Genomic DNA, 26,378 nt, shown 5'->3' on the forward strand with positions numbered 1-26,378 from the left:
TGAGTGAAGTCATATGATATCTGTCTTTCTCTGACTGACTTGTTTTGCTTAGCATAATACCCTCTAGTTCCATCCACGTTGTTGCAAATGGCAAGATTTCATTCTTTTTCGTCTCTGAGTAGGCTTAAATATTTCTAAATATTTTACATTCACAAATCAGTCATTTCTCTTTCATATTCCAGACCTGAATAAACAATCACTTCTTGATGTCTTTATTTGCATGTCTAATTTTCCTCTCCAATTTAATATTTCTAAACATGAGGTCTAGATTGATCCTAACCTCTTTAACCCCGTATATTCTCTTTCTTAATAAATGGCACCCCCTCTCAGTTTTTCAAATCCCAAACCTGGCATTGGTTGTTTGTTCCTCATGTCCTATCCATCACCAATTCCTGCTGATTCTGTCTCTTAAATACTACCGCCAGCCCCACCTCATCCCCACTCTGGCCCTGCTCACTTTACCTTTATTCCAGACCCCGTCACTATCAACTTTTTTCCATACTACAGCATTTCCCTGGCCCATTTCTCCTTTTGCCACTTTGTAGCACATTCTCCTCACAGTCTTTACATAAATGATGTCTCCTCTCGGTTTGAGAACTATCACTGGCTTCACATCCATCACTCGTAAGATAGAGCCTAAACACCTCACTCACCTGCAAGAACTTATCCCTTGCTTCTTCTTCTTACCTTTTACATCTCTCCCTGTGCCCAGTCTCTTCTCAGCACATGGCCTTCTTTATTATCCTTGAACACCCATGACCTTTCTAGCGCAGAGCCTTACGCATTTGTCTGCCCAGATGCTTTCCCCCTGCTTTTGGCTGGCTGGCTCATTCTTGATCTTCGAAATCTCAGTTGAAATATTCTCTCTTCTGGGGGGAACTTTCCCAACCACTCCATTCAAGGTTGAATCCCCAGGTTGATTTCTGACATAGATCTCATTTATTTCCCTCAAAACATTTACTACAATATATAAAAATCTTCTCTATTATTTACTGTTAAAATACTCTGTCTAGAATGTAATGTATTTGTTGCATGAATACGTAAGCTTGTGGCTCAGTTGGTTAAGTGTCTGACTCTTGATTTCGGCTCAGGTCATGATCTCACAGTTCATGAGTTCCAGCCTTGTGTCAGGCTCTTTGCTTACAGCGTGGAGCCTGCTTGGGATTCTCTCTCTCTCTTTCTCTCTCTCTCTGTCCCTCCTCTGCTCATGCTTTCTCTCAAAATAAATAAATAAACTAAAAAAAAAAAAGAAAGCGTAAACTCATACAAGCAGGTATTTCGTCTAGATCACTTCTAATCCCCTAGCACCTGGAACTATGATGAGCACCCAGCTGCTTCTCAATAAATGCTTGTTAATTACATGAATGACCTCTAACATCATTGCAAATATCTGAATTTAGATACAACAAGAAAAATCTATGCTGTCATGAAATAGGGGCTCAGTGAATGTTGGGGAAACATTCCCCTGTCACTGGAAGTGGTGTTACAGTATATGGATGGGGTTGTGCCTTGTGTCTCTTCACCTGGGAACTGGCACTTCTGAAAGTGTGATTTTACTCACTCTACATATATGCTAGATAAGAATGATCAAGGCATACAGCTTTCCTAAAGCTAAGAAAGGAGTCTCTTTCACAAAAGAACTAAAAACAGAACTCTGATTCATGAATTTGCGAATGGCTTTTCTATCCAGGGGAACCTCCTCCTGCACGGTGAAACATCTCCTGGGGCACAACCTTATGCCTGATGTGAAGGTAACCATGGAACATCAGCTCTGATGTAGGCTGGCGGGCAGCACCAGCCAGGTTTAACCCAGGGGTACTCAGTGGTGGTTCCTTTCACCTATTAGACTGTGCACCCTCCTGGCAAAATGCAGGTTCTTTCCTATGCTTCCCCAACATTTGTTTTGAAGAATTACTGACCTAGTTGACAACCTCATGAATAAAATCAGCAATGATGAAAACAAACATGCAAATAAATAATTCATTATAAATTTTGAAAACAAAGGCAAAAAGAATCATGAGCAAATCAAATTAAAATCCAGAGAATGGCTGCAGATAATTGGACAAGGGTGAAAGAGTATCTTCTATGTTGTATTTGTTGCTGTTTCCTTTTCTTCCCTTTTACATTTTTTTTTTTTTTGAACAGAGCAACTTGTGTCAAGTCTAAATTGCTTAATTACATAGCCTGGAAATAGGGAAACAATGGACTGGATGACTGGTACGCTCACTTTCTCGCCTTTTAATGAGATATGCAAGGTGAGGGGAGGGAGTGGAAACCAACAGCAGGGGCACAGAAAGGAAGCAGAAGCTGTTGCCTGGTAGACCTGGTGAAGCAACAGCCTAGTGAATGAAGATGCAGTGGGTTGCTAGCCTCTCTCCTACACATTCCCTACCGGACCTCTGCCCTACACATCCAGAAGATTTAGTTCTCTACTCCCCTAGTCCCTCTGGCAGTGAAGGCTGCTGAGAACTCCTGTGATTTTAAAACACTCTGTGCCACACAAAGAACTCTTGCATCTTGTGGTTTGAGGGTATCTTTATGTACCATTCCTATCGTTATCAGCAGTGAACCCTTACTAACGATATAAAATGCAAAAGAAGCTACACAAAACAACTTGTAGTTGTCAGCCAATTAATTTCAGCCATAGACAACCAAAAAGGGAGAAACTGGGGCACAGAGAAGCAAATGTCAACCCTACCTGAAAGTGGACGTCTGAAAAGATCAGAGCAATTCTTTTCCACCAAACTCTAACCTGTCTGACCTAGTAAAGAAAGACTACATGGTCTCTAGTGGAAAAGGACAGAAAACCATTCTTACCGCCTCCCTCCAGGAGAGTTAGGGATAGTCTCTAACAACGAACTTTGGTCCCTACTCAAATACTGCCAGGGGAATCTTCACTGTAACATTACCTAGGAGCAGAGGACATCTTTTTCATTGGGGTGTGAGATAGTGTTGTGAGTTAGCAAAGGTAGAGCTCCTGGAATGTGGCCAGCACATATCAGATGCTCAGTAAATATAGCTATTCTTTTTATCAACATTCTTACATACCACTTTCCACTCACCTCCTCCTCCTCCTTCTTGTCTGTGCAATAAGCAGACATTCCAGAAGAGTTCCCAGAAAGGCTGGGAGCAAATGAATTTCACGGTATGCTTCCTTGGACTATGATACCTCTGAGATACCATCATCTTCTGGCTCTTTCTTCACAGGGGCTGCTGCCAAAGTTCCCAGGACTGGGGGGGGGGGGACTTCTGATAGGGAAGGCAATGGGGGACTTCCCAACACTTTCTCTGCTATGGCTTTGCGATTCTAGGACAGCTGCAGCCTCACCCTCCCAGGTTTGCAAAGGGAGATGTGGGATTCTCTGGGGACTTACATTGGAAGACCATCTAAATTGGAAGCTCTGAAGACTTCTAAAAATGCTTTCTCTATTTTTTTTTTTTTTTAAGTAGAGATTAGGGAAGCTGGCAAATGGGTCTTGGTAAATACAGAGGGACGAATTATGATTTGATTGTTTCATGAAATTTCTGGATGAGTGGAGACACAGTGCTCCGCGCTGTGTGTTGTGCGGTGGGGCGGGGTGTGTTTTCTCATGGATGAAATGCACTGCGCAGATCAACTCCCGTAAAGCGAAATAAGGAAAGCTGATTGCGGAGGTGGAGGGGGGTGTGGTATTAGGATGCTGGTGCTTGGTTAGGGGGGGCCGCGATTGTGAATGCAAGGGAGAGGCGTGCCAGGCGTGCGCGGGAAAGATTACTGGTGAGGCAAGTGTGTGTCTATTTCCACAGAGCCCTGGCTCGCCGCAGCCCCTGGCTGGGCGAGGGGTGTGATGTGAGAGTGGGGTGGGAGGGGGCAGCAGGCGGGGCCTGCCACGTCACTTGGAGAGTGAGTGTTGGGAAGGAAGGGCAGAGCGGAGAGCCGAGCCGCTGCAGCTGCCGCGGCTGCAGGGAAGGCTTGAGCGGTGGGGAGGTGGGTCCCCGCGCCCCGGCGCCGGGGCAGCCGCAGGGCCCTCTCCGAGGCCTGAGGCGCGACTCACAGGGAGGAGGTGGCGGCTGTGGCGGCGGGAACGGCGACCTTGGCCAGACGGGAGTCCGCGGTGCACGCAGGGCGGAGGCCGAGCCCCGCCAGGAGTCTTTGCCGAGCCGGAGGGAGGCGCATCTGGCGCTTCGCTCCCAGCGGCAGCCGGGGGGCTCGAACGGCTGGAGAGCGCAGTGGGAGCTGGGAAGAGCTAACCCGTCCGGAGGGCGGACCCCCGCGTCCCAGAGCCCGGGCTCAGGCACCGCGGGGGGCGAAGCCACGCGTCTTCTCGGGCAGCCGGTTTCACGCGCGCCAGTTTGCTGTTCCAGGTATCCCAGTAGGCTGTAGCTGTATCCCAGGCGCGGCTGTCTTGGAGGCGCGGAGCTAAACCCTCTGCGTCCGGGCCCCCTCCCCAGACCCAGCCTTGCAGGGACCGGGGTTTCGGAGCTCTCGGACCCAGCGGCCAGGCCAGATCTAGAGCTCGGAGGAGCGCGAGCCCCACCCTAAACGGAGAGCGCCGCTCTGAGAGCCGGGAAGAGGTGCCGCGCTCCAGAGGTGGTGTCGTGGGCGCCGTCCTAGTGGCGGGGAGCGCACCGCGGAGGGGACATGAGGTCGGAGAAATCCCTCACGCTGGCGGCGCCGGGGGAGGTCCGTGGGCCGGAGGGGGAGCAACAGGACGCGGGAGACTTCCCGGAGGCCGGCGGGGGCGGGGGCTGCTGTAGTAGCGAGCGGCTGGTGATCAATATCTCCGGGCTGCGCTTCGAGACCCAACTGCGCACCCTGTCGCTGTTCCCCGACACGCTGCTGGGAGACCCTGGTCGCCGAGTCCGCTTCTTCGACCCCCTGAGGAACGAGTACTTCTTTGATCGCAACCGGCCGAGCTTCGACGCCATCCTCTACTACTACCAGTCCGGGGGCCGCCTGCGGAGGCCGGTCAACGTGCCCCTGGACATCTTCTTGGAGGAGATCCGCTTCTACCAACTGGGGGATGAAGCCCTGGCGGCCTTCCGGGAGGACGAGGGCTGCCTGCCAGAAGGTGGCGAGGACGAGAAGCCACTGCCCTCCCAGCCCTTCCAGCGCCAGGTGTGGCTGCTCTTCGAGTACCCTGAGAGCTCGGGCCCCGCCAGAGGCATCGCCATCGTCTCCGTGTTGGTCATCCTCATCTCCATCGTCATCTTTTGCCTGGAGACCTTGCCCCAGTTCCGTGCAGATGGTCGAGGTGGAAGCAATGGTGTGAGCAGAGACTCCCCAATCTCCAGGGGTAGTCAGGAGGAAGAGGAAGATGAAGATGATTCCTACACTTTTCATCCTGGCGTCCCGCCGGGGGGAATGATGGCAGGGGGCTCATCCTCACTCAGTACTCTTGGGGGCTCTTTCTTTACTGACCCCTTCTTTCTGGTGGAGACCTTGTGCATAGTTTGGTTCACTTTTGAGCTCCTGGTTCGCTTTTCTGCCTGCCCTAGCAAGCCAGCCTTCTTCCGCAACATCATGAACATCATTGACTTGGTGGCCATCTTCCCCTACTTCATCACCCTGGGCACTGAGCTGGTGCAGCAGCAGGAGCAGCAGTCAGCCAGTGGAGGGGGTGGCCAGAATGGGCAGCAGGCCATGTCCCTGGCCATCCTCAGGGTGATCCGCCTGGTCCGGGTGTTCCGCATCTTCAAGCTGTCCCGCCACTCCAAGGGGCTGCAGATCCTGGGCAAGACCTTGCAGGCCTCCATGCGGGAGCTGGGTCTGCTCATCTTCTTCCTCTTCATCGGGGTCATCCTCTTCTCCAGTGCCGTCTACTTCGCAGAGGCTGATGATGATGATTCACTCTTTCCCAGCATCCCGGATGCCTTCTGGTGGGCAGTGGTTACAATGACCACGGTAGGCTACGGAGACATGTACCCCATGACGGTCGGGGGCAAGATCGTGGGCTCGCTGTGTGCCATCGCTGGGGTCCTCACCATCGCCCTGCCTGTGCCGGTCATTGTCTCCAACTTCAACTACTTCTACCACCGGGAGACGGAGCAGGAGGAGCAAGGCCAGTATACCCATGTCACTTGTGGGCAGCCTGCACCAGACCTGAAGGCAGCTGACAGTGGACTTGGCAAGCCTGAGTTCTCTGAGACCACTCGGGAACGGAGACCCAGCTACCTTCCCCCTCCGCATCGGGCATATGCAGAGAAAAGGATGCTCACTGAGGTTTGACTGATGCAGGAAGGGCATCAATGAGAAGGACGACACTGAGCAAACAGTCTCAGGCTTCCTTCTCATTCTCCACTCCCTTCACTCGACCTCCAGCCGACTTCCTGACTCCCTCCCCTGCACTCAGTCCTGATACCTGGACTGTCAGCCTTGTTGCTTGATTTCCGCAGCATTCAAGGTTCATCCATCTAAGTGACATTTTTGAAATTCTAACGGTGCCACCCATTCATGCCCATCTTCTGTCATGTGGATGAGATTTCCGTCTGACCTTCCCTCGTGACTGTAAATTTTCATGTCTGGGGCTTGGAATTCTCTAGGAACAAAGATGTCAACCGGATGGAAACCAAGCATACCTGGGTCCTATTTCTCTCCTTAGCGTCCTTTGCTTTGGGGCATGCACCTGTCAGCTTCTGGCTAGGTGGTAACTAGCAGAAGCTGGAGGACAGAAACAGTGTTCATCTTTCTGTTTTATTCCCGTGCCTGTGACACCTGCTAGTCATCCTTCAGAGGACCCTTGGTAAAGCCTTTAGCTGCACAGCCTCCAGATATGTCATTCATCTTGAATCTTGGAAGGAATTAGAGAAACTACAGTTAAACTTGGCCATTTGGAGGCCATGAGAGTCAGTCCCAGACCAAAGGGGCCAATGGATTCTTCCAGGTGTCCTGGCACGGTGGACATCGGCATTTGGTCTGCATTCAGTCTTTCCCTCCCCGACTGTCTAGCTTCCAGGAAGGTTCCTTCTCAGAGCCAAATACTCTTTTTGTGCAAGTGCCTTCCTGTGCAGAGGAACTGGAAAGAGGGAACCACAGAGCCAGGAGAAATGGCAACTAGCTTGACGGAGTATCTACAGAGTTAGTATCAGTTAAGCAGCCACTGTCATCTGGGAGGCGTGCAAAGAGGAGCCTTGTTGCAGATGGCAAGTTTGTCTTCTTTGCTTGCCCCCCAACCCTCTCCAGCACCCCACCCTCCTTCTTCCTGGGAATTTGACTTAAGATTGCAGTTGAAGGTTTTCCAAAGCAAACTCCAGCTTACATCTGCAGACAGGTAAAAGCACACATTGGATGCTAGCGTGGGTTTCTTCCCATTTTATGTGCAATGAAATAGGTTTAGAGTAAGGAAGAAACATCATTCCTTTGTTGACAGCCTCACCGTTAGAGGTTTTTTTTGCTGAGTCAAGCAAACATTTACCTGGTCTGCCCCTTGAAGCTGCAGCTGACCTGCTCTAACTGGTAAGGTAATGTTACCACCGGGACTAAGTCATCCTCTTCCAGCCTGAAACTGCTGCCTTCACCCCCCACCCCCGACTTCCCCTCATTTCTCTCCTGGTAACATTGTCATTTGTTTGTTGCCTTGAAAAACTGTGATGTACTGTTCTGAGCTCTTCTGGGTGCAGTTCAGAAACCGAAAGGACTGTTAACATGTTTTTAATTTTGTATCTATGCTTTAAGACTCTTTGATGAGGATTTAAAAAAAAAATTTCTCAAAGAGCAACTTATGAGGGATGGCCTTTTGAGGGTTTTCTTGAGAGACACTGTGGCTCCTGTGAGTGCCAGATCTAAATCTGGATTTTGCCACAGCTTTACAGGGTAACACAGTTCCTCTTTGTGCCTCAGTTTCCCCACCCATTAAATGGGAACATTAATGTCTTCCCCTCCCTACCTCATGGGGAATGTCGATGTACTGGGAAGCTGGGGATGATGCTATGCAAATGTGTGAATTTTAATAAGGGTATTGATTTTTTAGTTCATTAGCCTGTTTCCTTCCGTGTCTCCCAGAGTCAAAAGCTCCCCGCAGAGTTGCTGCCTTGGATTCAAAGCCCAAGAGTAGGCCACACTGGGCTATTAGCTCCTTAAATCCCTCCTTAACCTCTTGAACTGGGCTTCAGTCTCTCTTCTTACCCTTCAGCAAGGAGGATGCTCTTTAGACAGGTTCGGTGGGATCCTTCCAGGGCCAGAGGCCGCCTTGATTGGGAGTTTGGCTTCTCCAAGCCTGAAATACAGATAAGAGGAGTTCATGACTCAGTAATCTGCTCTGAGGCCATAAAGTTCCAGTTTTCCAAATTCCTTCAGTTGCTTCTGGCTATTTGGGGAAAGGAGAAGGGCCCACTACAGAGGCAATAGGGATGCTTCCAGTGAGGGTAAATGTTGGAACATGTATGCATGTATCTCTATATGTGTGTATGTGATCATCCTCATCACCATCCCTAATGAAACATTTCCTTTTCAAGTCAGAGCATGCCTGAAAGTAAAGGGTTTGTGGAGAGCTGGGCTCTCCAGGGACTCTGGTTGCCATAGCAACCTTCCAGACTGTTCTCTCTATCTTCTGATTTGGGCAGCAGGTGAGAATGGGAGGCTACAAATTCCCAGTTTCCGAAATGAGAACACCTCCTACATAGTGGTTTAGGGGCTGGTAATGACCGGCAGGATGTGTGACCTTTGGAAAATGAGGGGGATACATACAGCTCCCCCAAACTTCCTCCCTGGACCTTTCTTCCTGGCCTTACCACCCAGTCATCGAAACTGCCTCATCTCACCCCTGATTCTTCAGAAATCTGAATGCTAAGCAACTGCCAGTTAAACCAATGTCAGTATTATCTCTTTCAAAATGACAAGGGGAGACTTGGAGGGGACACGCTCCTCAAGAGGCGGCCAGGCTGGGCCTTGCCAAGAGTCCTGACAGTTATGGTCCGTAACAGTATCCTGGAGGTCCCGTCTCCTCAGAGAGAGGCTCCTCCCAAGTCCGAGAGAGACGGAGAGAAATGCCACTTCTTCCTCCCAGGGAATAATCTAGCTCCGTTCCTAGCAGTCTCATAGGTGGCTCTCCTTAAGACATCGAAGAAACACAGAGAGGCTGTGACCTGACCTAGTTTCTGTGAAGGATTTTGCCAAGTGATCCCTCTATGACTCTGAGCCTCTTTATGTGGATTCTGTGCCCCAATAATCAAGAGAATATGCACCCCGTGCTTCCCAGATGGCTGGGGTGGCGATGTCACAGCTGCCGGCAAAGGCAGGGGTCAGTCCTTCGTTACACCTGACTCGAGCCGGCAGGAGCTCCCAAATGCCTTCCTGGATCTGGCAGGCACGGCGGAGATGTGGAATAGTCCTCCTGCCCTGATCATCCCCAAGGAGAGAGTGGGACAGCTGGCCGCCTTTGCATCTGAGGTAGGTTCTACTGTTGGGGAACTTGGTTCCTGGCTCAGAGCTCCGGGTCAGATCGGAACTGGGGGAGGCGAGCACCTGCATTCTGGAGACTCAGGGCTTTGATTTCCCGTTCCTCAGCGGCCACCTCCCTCTCCTTCTGTGTATGCTTTGTGACTGCATGGACTTCAGTGTCCTTCCTTGGTTTCTGCTCTCTCACTGCTGTCTCCCCAACTCTTTCTAGTCACCTCCTCTTCTCTGCACCTCCCCTTCCTTCTAGTTACTCTCATTTTCTCTGTTTTTTCCCCCCCTTTCTTGTCACGTCTCTCTGGCATTTGCCCTTCTGCTGTTTTAATCTCTTCTTCCTTCTATATGTGTCTTTCTATCTCTCTCCTTGTCTCCACCTTTTTAGTGGCTGGGCAGCTGTGGCATTTCTGTTGAGATCACACCTTGAACTCTAGGACAGCAGTGATCTGGGGTGTTTGATAAGGAGTCTGTTCTCCAGCTGAAGGATGCCCCCCAGCCTTTCCTGCCACCTCAGTGTACCATCATTTCCTGACAGGCTGGCCCCTGTGTGTTCAAGTCCTGAACTTACAGAGCAAGATGAGATTGTGCTGGGTTTAGAAAAATGTTTCTGCAGAACTTTCCTGTATCTTCCAAAATAAAAAGAGAAAGAAAAAAAGGGGGGGGGGGAAGGGAGAGAGAGAGAGAGAGAGAACCTCCAAGTCCCTCAACCTTAAGAAGCTTATAGAAAGGTTCAAAACAAAGAACAGTACACATTTTAAAAAAGACAAAAAGGGGCGCCTGGGTGGCGCAGTCGGTTAAGCGTCCGACTTCAGCCAGGTCACGATCTCGTGGTCCGTGAGTTCGAGCCCCGCGTCAGGCTCTGGGCTGATGGCTCAGAGCCTGGAGCCTGTTTCCGATTCTGTGTCTCCCTCTCTCTCTGCCCCTCCCCCGTTCATGCTCTGTCTCTCTCTGTCCCAAAAATAAATAAATGTTGAAAAAAAAAATTTAAAAAAAATCATAAAAAAAAAAGAAAAAAAAAAAAGAAAAAGGGGTGCCTGCGTGGCTCAGTCATTTAAGCATCCGACTTTAGCTCAGGTCATGACTTCATAGTTTGTGAGTTCGAGCCCCATGTCAGGCTCTGTGCTGATAGCTCAGAGACCGGAGCCTGCTTTGGATTCTGTGTCTCCTCCTCTCTCTGCCCCTCCTCCACTCATCCTCTGTCTCTCTCTGTCTCTCAAAAATAAATAAACATTAAAAAAAATAAAAAAAACACAGTAGAAACAGTAGGCTAAATGCAAAAATGAGGATTTAGGACGAAGGCATAAGAGTGGAATTAGCCTCAAAACACCTTAATGCAGGAGTGGTCATCATACTGACCTAATTCTTGAAGGTCCCCATAGCGTCCAGCTGTCTGTCTTGCATACTGAAGGCAGAACAAAGCAACGGCGCATATCCCAGGGGTGCGAGGTGCACAGGACGCTCCTTGCCAAGATGGATTAAAATTCTCTACCCGGTTTGTAAGGGGAGCTGTGTGTGCTGGAGGAGGTAGGCTATAGGCAGTCCCGCTGCATCAGGACATAGGGGGCTTTTTGGAGGGTAATGGATGTTTTCTAAAACAGGATTATGGTGATAGCTGTATAACTCTATAAATTAACCAAAAAAAGTCATTGGATTGTGGGTCGGGGTAAAGTGGCATGAGGTTGATAACCTGGGAGTTTCACACCTTGGCTGGGAGAATGGTTTGGTTTCTTAAATCTAGAAAGTTAGCATCTCTAAAGATGGACCAGCTTAAATATCCAGGATGAAATGACAAATTTTTTCTTCTGCCACTTGGGGACACTTTAGAGCTTTCATGCAGTTTGCTTCTTTCTACTCAAGTGTGGTGCCAAGAACTGCCTTTTTTTTTTTTTAATTTTGACAATCAAATCATTGTGGGATTTACATGCTTTTTCCTTTTTGCCCGAGCAAAAAAAAGGTCAAAGCCATTTTTGGTAAGCGCAGGGCATGATTAGCACATATTGGACTAGGGTAAGTATGTTGGACATTATTCATTACGTAGGACTAAGGCAGTGAACCTGCCCGAGGGGTTCATACTCTGCTGGCTAAACACAAAGAACAAAAACTTCAAAATCCCCACAAACAAACCAAAACCCCCCACCTAGTCTCTGCACCTGTAGACTCAGGATTCCTTAAGAAATTGTACAGGAATCAAGGTTTTATTCTGCCAGCAACCTTTCCACTCTCCTCCCTGACCCTTTACAGCCGCTGTGGGGTCCCCGCAGTCGTTGGTGTTTGGACACAGCAGTGGGTGGTGACCACCTTCCATCAGCTCACCCTTCTCTGTGGCTGTCTGTCAGACATTGCTCTTCCCCGGCGGCCCTCACTGGGTGCCGTCCTTCCCTCCCCATGGCACTTCTCGTGGGACACCTCTCAGTCCTGTTGCCGATCATTCCTTCTCTGCACTGGCTGAGCCCTTGCTCTTGGCAGTATTCCTGTCACCCGGCATCTCTACACAAATGCCAAGAGAGATTCCCAGAGAATACTGTCCTCCTGGGACAATCTGGCTGGAACCTCCATGCCAGCCCTCATCAGGCTTGACTGTGTGCTATTGCCCTGGGAAGCAAAGTGTGTTCTGATCCTAGCTTGTCAAGGTCACTTAGGGAAGGAAAAGAAATCTGTTAATTCTTTAAACCGTAGGATTTCCTCTCTGCATTCTGCTTTACACCCGGCAGCCTCGGGTTGCACAGATAGCTTCTGGCAGAATATGGCCTAGGGCTTGGGGCTTTAGTGAGAGAGGGAACTTGCCAGATGCAGGCCACTGGGAGTAAAAGACAGATGGGCTCTGAGTTCTTATGTTACTGTATCTCCCAGTGAACCACCTTCCTGTTCTGGGCTTGAAGTCCCTGTGGGATTGGAGATGGTCATGTCGTGTCCCTTTGCTCTGAACCCCTAGAGAAAGGATTTCACCCTGCTTCTAATCCCCTGGGTACCCCAAGGAGGGAGTGGTCATCTGTTAGTGACCACTTTGGAAGGACAAACAGGGAACTGACTCCCTAGTTCCCAGAACAAAAGAGCAAAAGGGGCCACAAGTATCATTAATACTGGTCTCATCTTGGCTACCACTTAACCTACTTAGGGCCTAGCCCTGGTGAGGTTTGTAACAATTTTTTTTTTTTTTAAACACAACTCTGACCTCATCATTGTTACTGTGAAGGGGATTTTCCCTTAGTCTGTCATGGGCCTCAGCAGACAGTCTTTGCCTTCCCCTAGAAAACATCTTGGCACCATAAGCAGCTTCTGCTGCAGGCAGCAGGAAGCACAGACAGACCCCGGCTCTTTGGTGAGAGCAAAACCAACATTTCAAAAGGAAATCGCAGCCACGCAGTCTGCTGGTGCTGCTATTTTTGACATGCTTGCTGTTCTCTCAGGGCTTGACAACCTCTGTCTCCAGGAGACAGACAGACCAGCCCTTGGCAGGAGAGACACTTTGCTTTGAAAAAGAACCTAGGAAGATAGTCTTGCGGCTGGAGGGGGCCAGGAGAACAAGCCATTCCTCCCCTCTCCTCCAGGAAGCTGGGCTCCTGGCCATCGGGGTCTGTGGATCTGAGGCTGGGGCACCATCCTGGCCTGGTGAATGCTTCCTCAGCTTTGGTCCTCTCCAATGGGAGTGGTCCTAACACGAATGAGGATGACACCATCCATTTAAAAAACATTTAAAATGCCTTCAGTGCTCTCAAACATCATGTCCTATAACAACAAGATTAGGAGCATGGATCCTGGAGCCAGGTATTCTGGGTTCAAATCCCACCTCTGCCATTTGCCTGCTGGGTGACATGGAGCAAGTTCTGAAACTTCTCTGTGCCTCAGTTTCCCATAAAGTGGAGGGAGAGTAATAGTACCGATTTCATGGCGCTGTTTTGAGGATTAAATGAGCTAATAATATACGTAATGTCTACGTAATATGTAATAATAGGTACACAGCATAGCGTGTAACAATATATGAACACTCTACAAAGATTGGCTGTTACTATTATCCTACAACAAACAAATGAGGTAGGTAGGCCAGGCATTGTTTTCCTCTGGCAGGTAAGACAGTTGAGGCTCAGAGGGCATGTTCAAGGGCACACAACTAATGTGTGACCCATCACCCTCAGGGGAGATGTAATTTACAGAACTCGGTGAAGGTCTGATTAATACTAAACAAGAAGAAGAGAAAATGAATTTGTAGCTCCTAAATGTGTATACAGGCTTTTATTTACATGCTAATTTGTCTCTTTAAGGGAAAACCAGAAGGTGTCCTATGTATATGTGTGTGTATATATATATCTCATATAGCTATATATATATACAGATTTTATATATATGCAAATATATATATGTGGGTGTCAAGATGGACAGGTTTCCCCAGCTATCCAAAAATAGAGCATTCCTATGAAAGCTTTCATAAGCCAAATGAAGTAAAGCAAAGAAGCAATTACCATTTCTTAAAAGCAAAAATCCTCTTCAGATTTCTTTGGGATAGTGAGATCAGGCACCAGCATAGGTCTTTAGTAAAAGCAAACCTGTATATATGTTAAAAAGAAAAAAAAAAAAAAGGAAAGTGGTGTAAAGCAAACTTTTGGATAGCAGGGAAAACCTGTTGTTCTTTCTATAGACCCCTCCTCATTGTCACCACTGCTTTCCTCCCTCCACATTTTAATAACTCCATTACAGCCTTCCTCACACACTTCCTCTGCATCTTCCTCCTTGGGACAAATGCAGGGTCCCACAGCTAGCCCTGAGGCCAGAACACATAAGTCAGACTGCAGCTCACTTTTCTTGTACTGTTCTAGTGGCCCTCACAATCCCACCTCTCCCGGTCCTGTCTTCAGCAGCTCCCTTTTTCCCCAGCCATCTTCATGACTGTACACCCCCCCACCACCACTTTGCAGGTGGTAACACCCTGTAACATTCCTAGGGTGTTCTCCAGCTTCCCTTTCCTCCTTTCAGGGGGAGGAGACAGGAGGTCTTAGAGTGGGGAGAAGCTAGCCCCTCCTACTCCTGTAGTCCGAATTTGCTTCCACTGAAGTTCTCTCTGGGGGTCCTGGACTGAGGCCAGAATGCTCCACTCACCCTGTGCTCCCTCCCACAGCCACGCCAGCTTGCACAGGGAACCTGGCCCAGGGCAGAGCAATGGGACTGCCTCCTCACTCCCTATTCTGACTTCTTGGCTTGCTTGCCTTTGGAGGTAGAGAACTTGCCTCTGAATCACCATTATTAGCTGCACCTCATTTAACCTCTACAGTTTTGTCATCTGCAAAATAAGAGAGCTAATTCCACTTGCCTCACACAGTTGTTGGGAGGCTCGAACAAGAGGCACGTTAAAGAGGTTAGTGGGAAATAAACTCTCAGCGGAGCACGGCTGAAGGGGCCCCAGTGACACTGAACAGCCACCAGGGAGTGGGGCTAAAACCACCTGTACTCTCAAAGAAAGGCAGGATCCCTGCTGACTTCAGTTCTGTTCTCTGAAACAAACATTGAAATGAAATATGATATAAAAAATAGACTCGTGGTAGCTAGCTATTTTATCCAGAAGGCTCTTTGCCTGAAGCAGTCACAGCAGAATCTGTTTAAATAATTGCACTTAAGATGTGATTTAATATATAGGAATGTAATCTGAATGTATCTTGTAAGAATAGAATGGATATACCAGTAATATTTTTTCCAGCCAAGGTAGATAATCCTTCCCGGGAGCACCAGAGCATTGGAAACGACAATACTGAGGGTCGCAGGGGGGGAACAGGAGTGCTAGGAGGGGCCCTAAATGCTCCTCTTTGTGAAGGAGAAGGCTGATGCGGACAAATGGAACAATTAACCTATGATCACAGGCAGTTCAGAGTATAGCTGGGTCTAGGACTCACATTTTCTAACTCCACCACCGGTATATTTTTCTATGGAAAAATGGAAACCTAAGGATTAAACTTAACCAATTGTATTCATTTCCCACCCAACCAAACTCCTTAGCACAGCTGTCCATAGGAAGTGGAATTAAGTGCTTTTTAATTTCATCTCTCTCTTCCCTGACTTTCCGAGGTACAGAGGCAGCTGGCCTAACTAGAGAAATTCTTCATCAGATAACCAGCTCCTGGATTTGTAAGGAATGAATGACTAAAAATTGTTACTCTAGTAAGTACAAAAGGTATTTTCACACGGGGCAAAGACAGGCTCATAAATAGGCACTGGCCTGGGCAGCCAGGCCCTGAGCTTTTAATCTTACCAAGAGGCTCTATGTAACCTTTTAGGGCTATACTTTTAATGTTAAATTTAGTGACTGGGCTGCAGGAAACTGTCACAAATTGGAAGTCAGGAAAGCAGGAGGTTATTGGAGACTTCTGTATTTTAAAGAGAAAAGAAGAGGGGCGCCTGGGTGGCTCAGTCGGTTAAGCATCCGACTTCAGCTCAGGTCATGATCTCATGGTTCCTGAGTTTGAGCCCTGCGTCGGGCTGTGTGCTGACAGCTCAGAGCCTGGAGCCTGCTTCTGAGTCTGTGTCTCCTACTCTCTCTGCCCCTCCCCCACTCATGCTCTGCCTCTCTTACTCTCAAAAATGAAAAAAAAAAGTTTAAAAAAATAAAAAAACAGAAAAAAAGGCACGCAAAAATTGAGCATCTTACCCAGGAGTGCCGATTTTCTGATGACCTAGGAAACAGAGATCTGCTTCTAGATCCTTCCCTGTACTTTGTTGTCCTGGGAGAGAAAGAGAAGTCACTGTTGGTTACAGATGCCTTTTATAAATCACTAGTGTCAGGAAGAACAAAGTTTCCAGAAGCCATAGTGGCTGAGCCATAAATCAGACAGGCGCTCCCCAGCTGCTTTAAGGCAATTTGGCATTGCTGGAAGGAGAGAGAAGTCTGGCATAATGGGGAAAAGAGTTTGTGTCTCTTGTAAGACTGCTGCTCTCTGTGCTTCGGGGGAGGGGTCACATTCACCCAGGAGCACCACACATGTGTGTGCGTAGCGGACCCAGGCTCTCACCAACCCCCGCCCACACACACACTCAGCCACACTCCAGACCTGGTAGTTGCCCTCAGCTTCTCTGGAGGTTTGTTTGGTTTTCATTTTATATGCTTAATTTTTTTTTCTGCACCTGCAACCCTCTGGTAGATGGTTTTATAACCTTGCAGAATTCCAAATAACAATCCCAGAGTACCTAACCTAAAACTGTGCAGGTTGTTCCTCATAATAGGTCCTCAGTCAGTGACTTGTGGATCACATATGACTCAGTGTTAAGAAATACTGGATATGCAATTTTATCTCAATAAAACTGGGAAAAGATACAATAAATATTGGGAGATTTCACATGCAGACTTTGACTTTTGTTTTCTTTTGAAAAGTCAAAGGTCTGGTCTTGATGATCTTGCATTTCAGCCTTCCACCAGCTGAGTGAGCTGCCCCTTCAGAAGGGGAGTGGGCTCTCTTTTGTCCAGTGCCCTCTGAGTGCCACCCAGTGCCCAGTGGCCATCTGTAATTTTTGTTGTGCCCATGGCATTGTTTTCCTTTTAGGTGGGAAACATTTCCTATGTGTGCATTTCTACTAAGGGCACTACGCCCCCAGCCCACTTCATCTGGTGATCCCATGGATGCCGGTGCATGACCCCTCTTGAAGCCTTCCTGCATGATCTCATTGAACTGAGTCGCAGTGTACTGTTAGAAGGGAGTGGGGGTAGGTGTGGTTATTGGGAACAGAGTGAAAGCCGAAGCGAGGGCTGGCAGCCTATGGAGGAGGCAGTCACGACTCCAGACGAGAGACAGAATTGGGTGGCTGCTTGGAGAGAAGGGACCTTGCAGGAATCAAGAACATGCTAAGTTATGTTCTCTGTCCAATTAAGTGGGCAAGGAGATATGTGATGCAATTAAGGATTTCCATCTACAATTATTAAAACACACACACACACAACCCCAAAAAGGCAAACATCGGTGTTTTGGTATTTCTGATTTGAAGCCAGCTGCCTACTTCTGTGATGTCAGATAATGAAACATCACTCTGTTCGTGCTGGCTGGCACTGAGCATTACGAGTCAGGGCTCATCTGGCTTTCCTGGGTAATGGTTGGCCACCAGCCATGGGCTCTGCATTAGTGCCACATTGTGAAGCCCATGGTCACCCCCAGATCCTTTCTTTCCTCCCTTCCTAGACTCTTCTCTGTCAGTTTCAGCTCTTAGGTAGACTCTCCTGTCTGTGAGCTTATCGGCCCAAAGTGAGCTGACCATAGAGTTGGAACTATGTCCAACATTATTGTATTGGGAGAGAGGTAAGAAATGTTCTCCTCTTTTCCTTGCTTTACCTCTTATTTCATCAAAATGTTTCAGGGCCAGAATTCAAGTGGAGAGTGTCAGTAGCAATTTCGGCTAGAGATAGCTCAAAATCCTTAGGGTCCCAGGAGTGAAGCAGATTTCATGTTGGCCATGCCTTACTGGGGACAGCTTTCACTTCTGAAGACCCAAATTTAAAAGGATTCTATGAACTTGCCACCACCCTCCTCCCATACTGCCCTTTCTAGGAGCACAGGAAAAATTAAATCAGGTGGGTTAAAGGAAATCCATCAAGGGCCTTCTATCATAATGCCTGTCTGCCTCATCATTTCCAATAGATGTTCTGAAAAGTTGTTTTTGTCATGACTGTGTATATGTGTGTGTGTGTGTAAAAGTAATAGAATCACTTTCCTATCAGAGGTGATTTTAGGCAGGGGCCCTTTCACGTTTAAAAGAAATTGAGGCACCTTGGTGGCTCAGTCGCTTAAGCATCTGACTACAGCTCAGGTCATGATCTCACAGTTCATGAGTTCAAGCCCTGCATCAGGCTCTGTGATGACAGTTCAGATCGTGGAGCCTGCTTTGGATTATGTCTCCCTTTCTCTCTGTCCCTCCCTCACTCATGCTTTTTGTCTCTCCCTCTGTCTCTCAAATATAAATAAAAATATTTAAAAAAAGAAAAAACATCACAGAATATAGCTAAACTTAAAAGAAAATATATGGTCTATAGAAAAAAATGCACTTAAATTAGTTTATGGCATACTTCATACAACTGTAATTCTGCCTGGGGATGCTGTGGTATTAGAAATGGTGGGGATTTCGGACCAGATTTGAGAGAGAGCTTTTTTATTCACTGGAGGAACTAGGGGATATTTTTCAAAACACATGTTCAAAAGTGGGAACTCTAACAAACTCTGTTACAATTTTCTCATTTCCTTGCTGCATTTCTGACTGTCTAGATGATGAATTTCCAAGTGTATAGCATTGTATCTCCCATACCTACAGCCGTGTCAGCTGAGAAAGGATGGGAGAAATGAGGCTGTGGCCCTAAGTCCCTTGTGTCTCTCTATAACCATGTGGGAAGAGGTGATGATGTCAGTCACCTCAGGAGTCAGCACCCAGGGCTGCCACCCTGTCTGTGTAACTGTGTGGCCTGGGAACCTATCTGAGCCATGGTTCTCTCCTCTGTAAAATCAGGCCATTGATAGAACATCTCTCATGGTGGCCAGTGGGGTTAAAGGAGATGATGCTAATAATGAGCATTGCAGGTCCTGGTGTGTAGTATGCATTCAATAAAAGTAGGTTATTTTTTCCATGGTCTCTTTCTCTTTGGCCCACTTCAGCACTATGCTTACTGAGGCATAGGCAGGGCCTCTAAAAATTGCCCAACCTTTAGAAGTAATTAGAACCACTCAAAGCTCATGTAAATCTAGGTCTTCAGGAAATATATGTGCAATAGTTTCTGTCACTTTGTAGATTTGGATTTCCTGACCTAACACTGACCATGATTCAGGTAGGTAATTATCCAATACTTGGTTGTAACACAGGCGACTCATGTAACAGAGGCTTAATACCCCCTTAGACAGAACACTGCTTCCCTGCTAAAACAAGGCAGAGAAGAGAATACTCAGTGGTTCTGATAATCCCTTTAGAAAGAATATAAGCAGGGACGCCTGGGTGGCTCAGTTGGTTGAGCGTCCGACTCTTGATTTTGGCTCAGATCATGTTCTCGTGGCTTGGGAGATTGAGCCTGGTGTTGGGCTCTGTGCTGACAGCATGGAGCCTGCTTGAGATTCTCTCTCTCTTTCTCTCTCTCTTTCTCTCTCTCTCTCCCCTACCCTTTCTCTCTCTCTTTCTTTCTAATTTTTTTTTCAACGTTTTTATTTATTTTTAGGACAGAGAGAGACAGAGCATGAACAGGGGAGGGGCAGAGAGAGAGAGGGGGACACAGAATCGGAAACAGGCTCCAGGCTCTGAGCCATCAGCCCAGAGCCTGACGCGGGGCTCGAACTCCCGGACCGCGAGATCGTGACCTGGCTGAAGTCGGACGCTTAACCGACTGCGCCACCCAGGCTCCCCTCTCTTTCTTTCTAAAAAAAAAAAAAAATAAGCAAAATCCTGGGAAGCAGTGAGAATTTCCAACACACTTAGGAATTAACTGGGACATCAAATAACTGAATGTAGAAAGATCATGTGGTTCAGCTACTCACTTGCCTGACTTTTGGGCTCGCCTTGAGTGAAAGAATGAGCTGAAAGGAGACTGCACAAGAACCCAGGAAGATTTCCTCGAGTGCTGAACAGGCCCATAAATGTGCCTTTCATGATGCATTTGGGGTTGACCTTCTTCAGAATTATAACACAAGCCAGTGGAAAATATGACTTGATTTATGGATAATGTCTTTCTTTACATACAACATTTCAGGAATGCATTTAATTTGCAAGGAAGTCAGCTGAACTCAGTGATGTATAAGTAGAGACTAAGACAAGATGACATACAAAAACTGAGCAGGCAGTGGCTTCCAAAAGTCAAAGAATCCATTACTCTGTCCTGCATTAGGAAAAGTCCCTCATTATCCCAGGCCTATTCTGAAACCCCCCCACAATCAGGGGATGGGAGGGAGAGAGACTTCCAGGGATGTTGTAGGGTTGTTTTTCTCCTATCTCAGTTACACATGTGCTGCTGTACTTTAAACTTCCTTCCCACTATTTTGTACCGAGATGGATACTCAACTGACCATATTACCTAGAATAACTCCTTATGCCAGAGTTCCTCAAATGTGATATGCAGAGTATTAGTCCTCCACAGCATTCCCATGGAAAAATAGTCCCCAGCTACTATGTACCTGCTTCTTGGAGATACACAATACATGGGATTGTAAGATTAAAGGCCCGGAGAAATCCTGCAGTGAATAAAACTATTTCATCTGTTAAACCAGTGTTGTTCAAATTATTTTTACTGTAGTATCTCCACCCCCTTTCTGGGGGGAACTTCTATTCACATCCTACAAAAATTGTAATCCAAGGAATAAATTTTGAGAAACTCGAAGACATCTGAAACTCCTTATGAATTTCAGTCCATGGAACTTCAGCCCTTAAAGGATTTCTTGAATGGACCATTTTGTGGCCTCTTGTCAACCTTCTGAAAGTTCTCCATACTCCTTTTGAGTCATGCAGATACATACAGAATCAATGTTTTGATAGGGCTCTGAACCATGTGAGAGAAGATACCTCCCCTTTGCTGACCTTCCAACCTTCTTAAATAGGAGACTTTGAGAAGAATAACTGTAAAATTTGGTCTTATTGGTTCAATTTAGAGTTTCTGTTCTATTTGCTGCAAATGTCCACACTTGAGATGCACTTCTCCAGATTGATAGCTTACTGATGGCATTGCCTTGTGGTGTAACAGCCCAAGTTCTATGCACATCGTTAATAAAACTGAAGATTATAATGTGTGTCTCTATTTACAAATGCTTTTCTAACTTAAACTAGAACTTTTCATAAAACATTCAAGCATGCCTCTGCTAATGATCATATTTAAAATATCTTATTCACAATCTGAACAAGACTCAAAAAAAAAAAATGCTAGCAGTGAGCTCTAAGAACCCAGGCTCCTCAGTCTTTTTTCCTGTTTCCCTAAATATTTTTTTCAAGGTATTCTCCCAAGGTGCTTCAGGTGCTGGTGCCTCCAGTTGGACCCCGTTCCTCCAGTGCTGGGACTTCAGTCCTCTGGGCACCTGCTAGGTGCCACCAAGGGCTCTTACCTTTGACTCTATTCATTCCAGGAAAGGTCTAATGCTCACTGTCTACTCCTCCACCACCTGGCCCAGGACTACAGTCCTTCCTCCATGGGTTGATTCCTTTCTGTGTTTAGAGGTAAAAGGAGAGAGGATGTAGGTGCTCTTGACCTGTTGTTACCTTTGTACCCGTTATTCCTTTTCTGGACATTGTGGGCTGTGAGAAGTGCTTGCTAGCCAGTTATTTCTTTCATCTTTAAATCTTTAAATCTGCTGAAAGTTTGAACAAGTGGACTGTGGAGAAGGTGGACATTGCATCCAGTTCTGGGTCTGTCACTGACCCGCTGTGTGACCCTGAGCAAGTCGCCTGTCGGGCACTCAGCACATGGCAGCTATTAGTATTATTCTCTCGTCCAGTGTCTTTATCTGTAACATGAGATAGTTGGATTAGACAATTTTTGAGTCTTTGCTTGAAAATTCTGTGGGCATCTATCTTATTCATTAAATGTACAGCTGGTCCCCTTGATAACTTGGCAAACTTTATTGTTTGACTTTTGCCACGGGAATGATCTTTTAAAAAGAGAGCCGGAGTTACTAAATTTCAACTGTATCTAGACTCAATGAATTTCAGGGTTCACCCACTCCATCCTCTTATTTTACAGACAGATTTCAGAACTTACCACTTACAAATATACTGAGCAGGTTACGGCAGACTTTAAGAAGAGATATGCTAATTTTTATGTAATGTCGAATGGGATAAATCTCTTCCCTCTGCTTTTCCTCCTTCCTTCCTTCTTTCCTTCCTGCCTTCCTATTTTTCTTCGATGAGCTTTTAGTTATTAAGTGCTTCCAGATCTTTTTTATTTCAAAGTTGCAAAATAAACATTCCTCGGTTTTGGCTGTGTCAAGTATCTTGGCATTATGATTGGAAAAATGTTGGGCATGCAAAGGCACTTCTATATTAAGGAGAAGCAGGGGGGAAATGAAGACCAGCAGGGGTGCTAACTAGTATTCTCTGGGTCTCTGGCTCCCCATTTACCAAAGGAGCCTGTAGAGAAGACAAGGGAAAGAAAAGTTGGTACAATTCTTTGGTATCTTAGACAAAGTAGAAGCTGACTTTGTCATTTCTGGGAAAGTGGTAGTGACCCCAAGGGCAGGTGCTGGATTATATGCTGGCCCCACTGTGCTGTGCAGTGGCTCTGGATAGAAAGGTCTTGGTTGGATAGAAAGTGCCCAGCTCTGCCCTACCAGCTTAGCCTTGGGAGCTAGAGCTACACAACCAGACCAGGGTTCCCCCTGTGCCGGGTCCCTGTCCTGCATGGCTGTGCTGGGTCCCAGTCTTGCATGGCTGCATTGGTCTTGGTGCTTTTTGGTGTTTGGTTATCATGTTCATTCCATTTAGGTTCCCTTGCTATTGCTAGTGCACCAGATGAAGGAGCAGAACCCTGGACAGGGATAGAAAGCCTGTGTGGGCTCCTAATGCACTGTTTGGCCTTGCACAAATTGCTTGAAACATTTTATTTTCTGACTTTTTTGTTCACTATGGAAAAGCATACAAGTCAGAAACATGTAAAGAAGAAAATAAAAGATCCCATAAATGCCACAGCCAGAGACATTCAGTATTGGCCTGTTTGCAGTTTCTCTTCTAGATTAGCTCTGTCTCTGTATCTATATCTCTATAGAGGTCATATTCTATTTCATTAAAAAAAACCCTCCTATATGGGGCACCTGGGTGGCTCAGTCAGTTGAGCATCTGACTCTTCATTTATGCTCAGGTCATGATCCCAGGGTTGTAGGATTGAGCCCCACATTGGACTCCACCCTGAGCATTGACCCTGCTTAAGATTCTCTCTCCCTCCCTCCCTCTCTCTGTGTCTCTCTCTCTCTCCCCCACTCTCTCCCTCTCTCCCACCGCCCTAATCCCCAACTCACACACTCTCTCTTTCTCTCTCTAAAAAAAAAACCCTCATATATCTCTAATATTCTCATGCAATACATCATATAGATACACCATATTTGTTAACCAGCCCCCTACTGTTGGACATTCAGGTTTCTCTTCTAAATGATGCTACAGTGACTATTTTTAGTGTGGATATCCATCCACATTCATGATTATTTCCTTATGTTTTATTCCTACAAGAGTCATGAACAAATGGAGCAAAACATGTTCTAGACCCCAGCTTCCTTACCTGTAATAAAGCAGCAGCATAAACAACAATTATAGCAGCACTTGCCCAGCGTATCATTTGCCAAGCCTGTGTCTAAGAGCTTTACATGTCCTAACTCATTTAATCTCCATGGCAGTCCTGTGCATATCTCTCTTTCAGAGAGGTGGCTTACCCAAAGTGGCACAGCCGGTGAGTAGCAGGGTAGGATTTCAACCCAGGCAGTCTGGCTCGCAGTCCTTGGTCTGAATGGCTGTGCTCATATGTCCCTGTGAAAGAAAAGTACTAGACCCAGCAATCCTTAGGCCACCTTTCCTCCTAACATTAGCTGCATTATTCTGTTCTACACTAGCAATGTGCCCAGATGACAAGGTTGCCTGGTAAGAGTTGGCTGGCTCCTTAAGTCCTCTTCATCTGCCCATTTGAGTGCCTGATGAGGTTGGGGTCTCTATGTGTGAGTGGGTGTGAGTTTGTGTGTATGTGTGTGTGTGCTTATATAATCTTTGGAATGGAACAGAGTCAGAAGAGACAGCATGAAACAAGAAAGCCTGAACAATATATTGGCAAAACAATAAAACACGGGTAATCCCTGCTATAGTTACAGATAACATCATGGTTTCCTCTTTGTCTTAAGGTTCTCAGGCTCTTTGCCTGGGAAATTTGTCATTTCGTCATTGGACTGTCACCTCAGTGCAGCAGGGACGAGATTGGATGTGACTGTCTAGCACAACTCCATCCCAGAAGCACATGTTCGCACATACTATCTGAAGGACACTTCCCCTCTCCGAGCTGCTATGCCTGCATTGTAAAAGCATCGCTGGGTATGATTTTTCATTCTGTAGGGAAGGAGATAGTTGACAGACTCATCACTGGAATGACGTATCCATGCTGCTTTTATTGCTTGCCCATCGTAGAGATTGCCAGGCCTCCTTGGGATTCTGACTGAGTAGATCTGGGAGAAGCTGGGAGTCTGCCTTTATAAAACATGTGCTCCAAGAAATTACCTTCAGGAAGTTTGGGAAATCTTGGGTAGTGGGGCTCAAACTTCACAGGACATCAGAACCCCAGAGAAGATTTTATAAAAAAAAAAGTACCACTTCCTGGGGGTGCCTGGGTGGCTCAGTCAGTTAAGTGTCAGACTCTTGGTTTCCACTCAAATCATGGATCTCACAGTTCGTGAGTTTGAGTCAGGCTCTGTGCTGACAGTGTGGAGCCTGCTCAGGACTCTCTCTCTCTCTCTCTCTCTCTCTCTCTCTCTCTCTCTCCCTTTACCCCACCCCTGCTCATTCTCTCTCTCTCTCTCTCTCTCTCTCTCTTTCAAAATAAATAAACTTAAAAAAATACCACTTCCAGTCCCCTCTGCTGTCTTGCCCCTCCCCACCCCCAGTTTGAATAATTGATCTAGGATGGGGTCCAGGTGCAACATTTTTGAAAAAGGATTATTTATTATTTTTGAGAGAGCGAGAGAGCGCGCACACATACAAGCAGGGGAGGGACAGAGAGACAGAGGGAGACAGAATCTGAAGCAGGCTCTAGGCTCCCAGCTGACAGCAGTGAGCCCTTGCAGGGCTCAAACTCACGAACCATGAGATCATGACTCAAGCCAAAGTTGGACATTCAACCAACTGAGCCACCCAGGTGCCCCTAAGTGCAGCATTTTTAAAAAGCTTCTCAAGAGACTGTAGTGTGTATCTGGAGTTGGGAACTGCTAGTTTAAGAAATTCTGGCAAGAATAATTTTACATCTTTCCATTGAAGTGCACTTCATACTTTACAGATGGCTTTCACAAGTGAGCAGCATAACAATGCACTACAGTCAGTAGGGCAGGCATTTGTATGCCTGTCCTTGGCCCGGAGACGGTGACTGAGTTGCCCAAGTGTGCACAGCTTCTCCCTCAGTCAGCAGCAGCTGCTCTCTGCCCAGCCCAGGCCAGTCCTGCCAGGCCCTCCAGGAGGGGGCAGCTTCCCCTCTCCTGAAGATCTTCCAGGACCAAGTTTTCTTAGCTTCCATCAGCCTTCTCACCTAGTGTGGATGCTGGGGAGGCTCTTTCTGTTCATTCTCACCCACATCCCTTCTACTGCAGCCGCTCTTCCTTTTCACAAAGCCTCCATGTGAAATGTACAGCTATGTTTTCTTCCCCTCCCAAGCTTCGTCCCGCTAAAGCGTTGGATAATGGCTCCGAGAAACAGAAGCCTGGGGACCTGGACAGTGCATGTCACCCACAGCAGTCTGACCTCAGCCTCCCATGTAGCTGGCAGGTTCTGGGAAGCCACATTCACAATCAGGTGCCTCGGGGATGCATTCCCTTCTCCCCAGATGGCACCTGCCATCCTGAATTCTCGCATTCACCCCCAAAGCTTCTCTACCCTGCACCTACCCACCCTTCCATCCCCCACCCCAACAGCCTTAAAGCCCACCTGAGTCCTTCCTGTGAGGCTGCTCTGAGGGCCAGAGGCCCTTGCAGTGGTGAGTCCCCACTCTGGACATCTGGCTGATCGGAGCTCAAGGTAGAGCAGGGAGAGAAAACATAGCCAGGTAACTGCCCCTCCACTGTCCTCCACCCAGCAACCAACTATTTGCTCAAACTCTCCGGACTCAAACCAAAGACTCTGGCTGCCCTTTACTCTTCCTCCTCTTGTTCAAACCTTTTCCCTCGCACAGGCTGTGTCCTGGAGCGGCTCCCAGCGACTGCAGGCTCTCTGTGTCAGGATCCTGCAGCCTCAGTACCAGGGATGCTGGCTGCGGGGGCGGGGAGAAGGCGGGGTTTTGTCTTAACAGCAATGCGGGTGTAAATGCCCTGCCTGGTTCCCTTTGCCTAACCTATTCAGCAGCCTTGTGACT

The 26,378-nt window shown here is 47.3% G+C and overlaps 1 protein-coding gene and 1 long non-coding RNA gene across 6 annotated transcripts in view; one reads left to right on the forward strand and one right to left on the reverse strand.

Moving 5' to 3' along the window:
* Window positions 1–3,923: 3,923 nt before the first annotated feature.
* KCNA6 (potassium voltage-gated channel subfamily A member 6) overlaps window positions 3,924–26,378 on the forward strand; it is a 42,063-nt gene continuing 19,608 nt past the window's right edge. For 3 of the 5 annotated variants that reach the window (XM_045061284.1, XM_023256704.2, XM_006933429.5), the window contains exon 1: window positions 3,924–9,367. In XM_045061284.1, the coding sequence (XP_044917219.1) occupies window positions 4,622–6,208 (1,587 nt within the window). In that variant the 5' untranslated portion in view covers window positions 3,924–4,621 and the 3' untranslated portion in view covers window positions 6,209–9,367. Of the gene's footprint in view, window positions 9,368–24,171; window positions 24,359–26,378 lie in introns of all 5 variants that reach the window. The other 2 variants (XM_019834391.3, XM_003988291.6) reach the window with 2 other exon arrangements.
* On the reverse strand, window positions 21,690–26,326 carry LOC111561317. Its single transcript, XR_002743761.2, has 3 exons — window positions 25,955–26,326; window positions 23,713–23,806; window positions 21,690–21,798 (listed from the first exon to the last, which is right to left on the reverse strand). It is a non-coding gene; the product is annotated as an uncharacterized LOC111561317 (long non-coding RNA).

The sequence above is a fragment of the Felis catus genome, chromosome B4 (genome assembly GCF_018350175.1).
Source record: "Felis catus isolate Fca126 chromosome B4, F.catus_Fca126_mat1.0, whole genome shotgun sequence".
In the NCBI taxonomy this organism is placed as follows: domain Eukaryota; kingdom Metazoa; phylum Chordata; class Mammalia; order Carnivora; family Felidae; genus Felis; species Felis catus.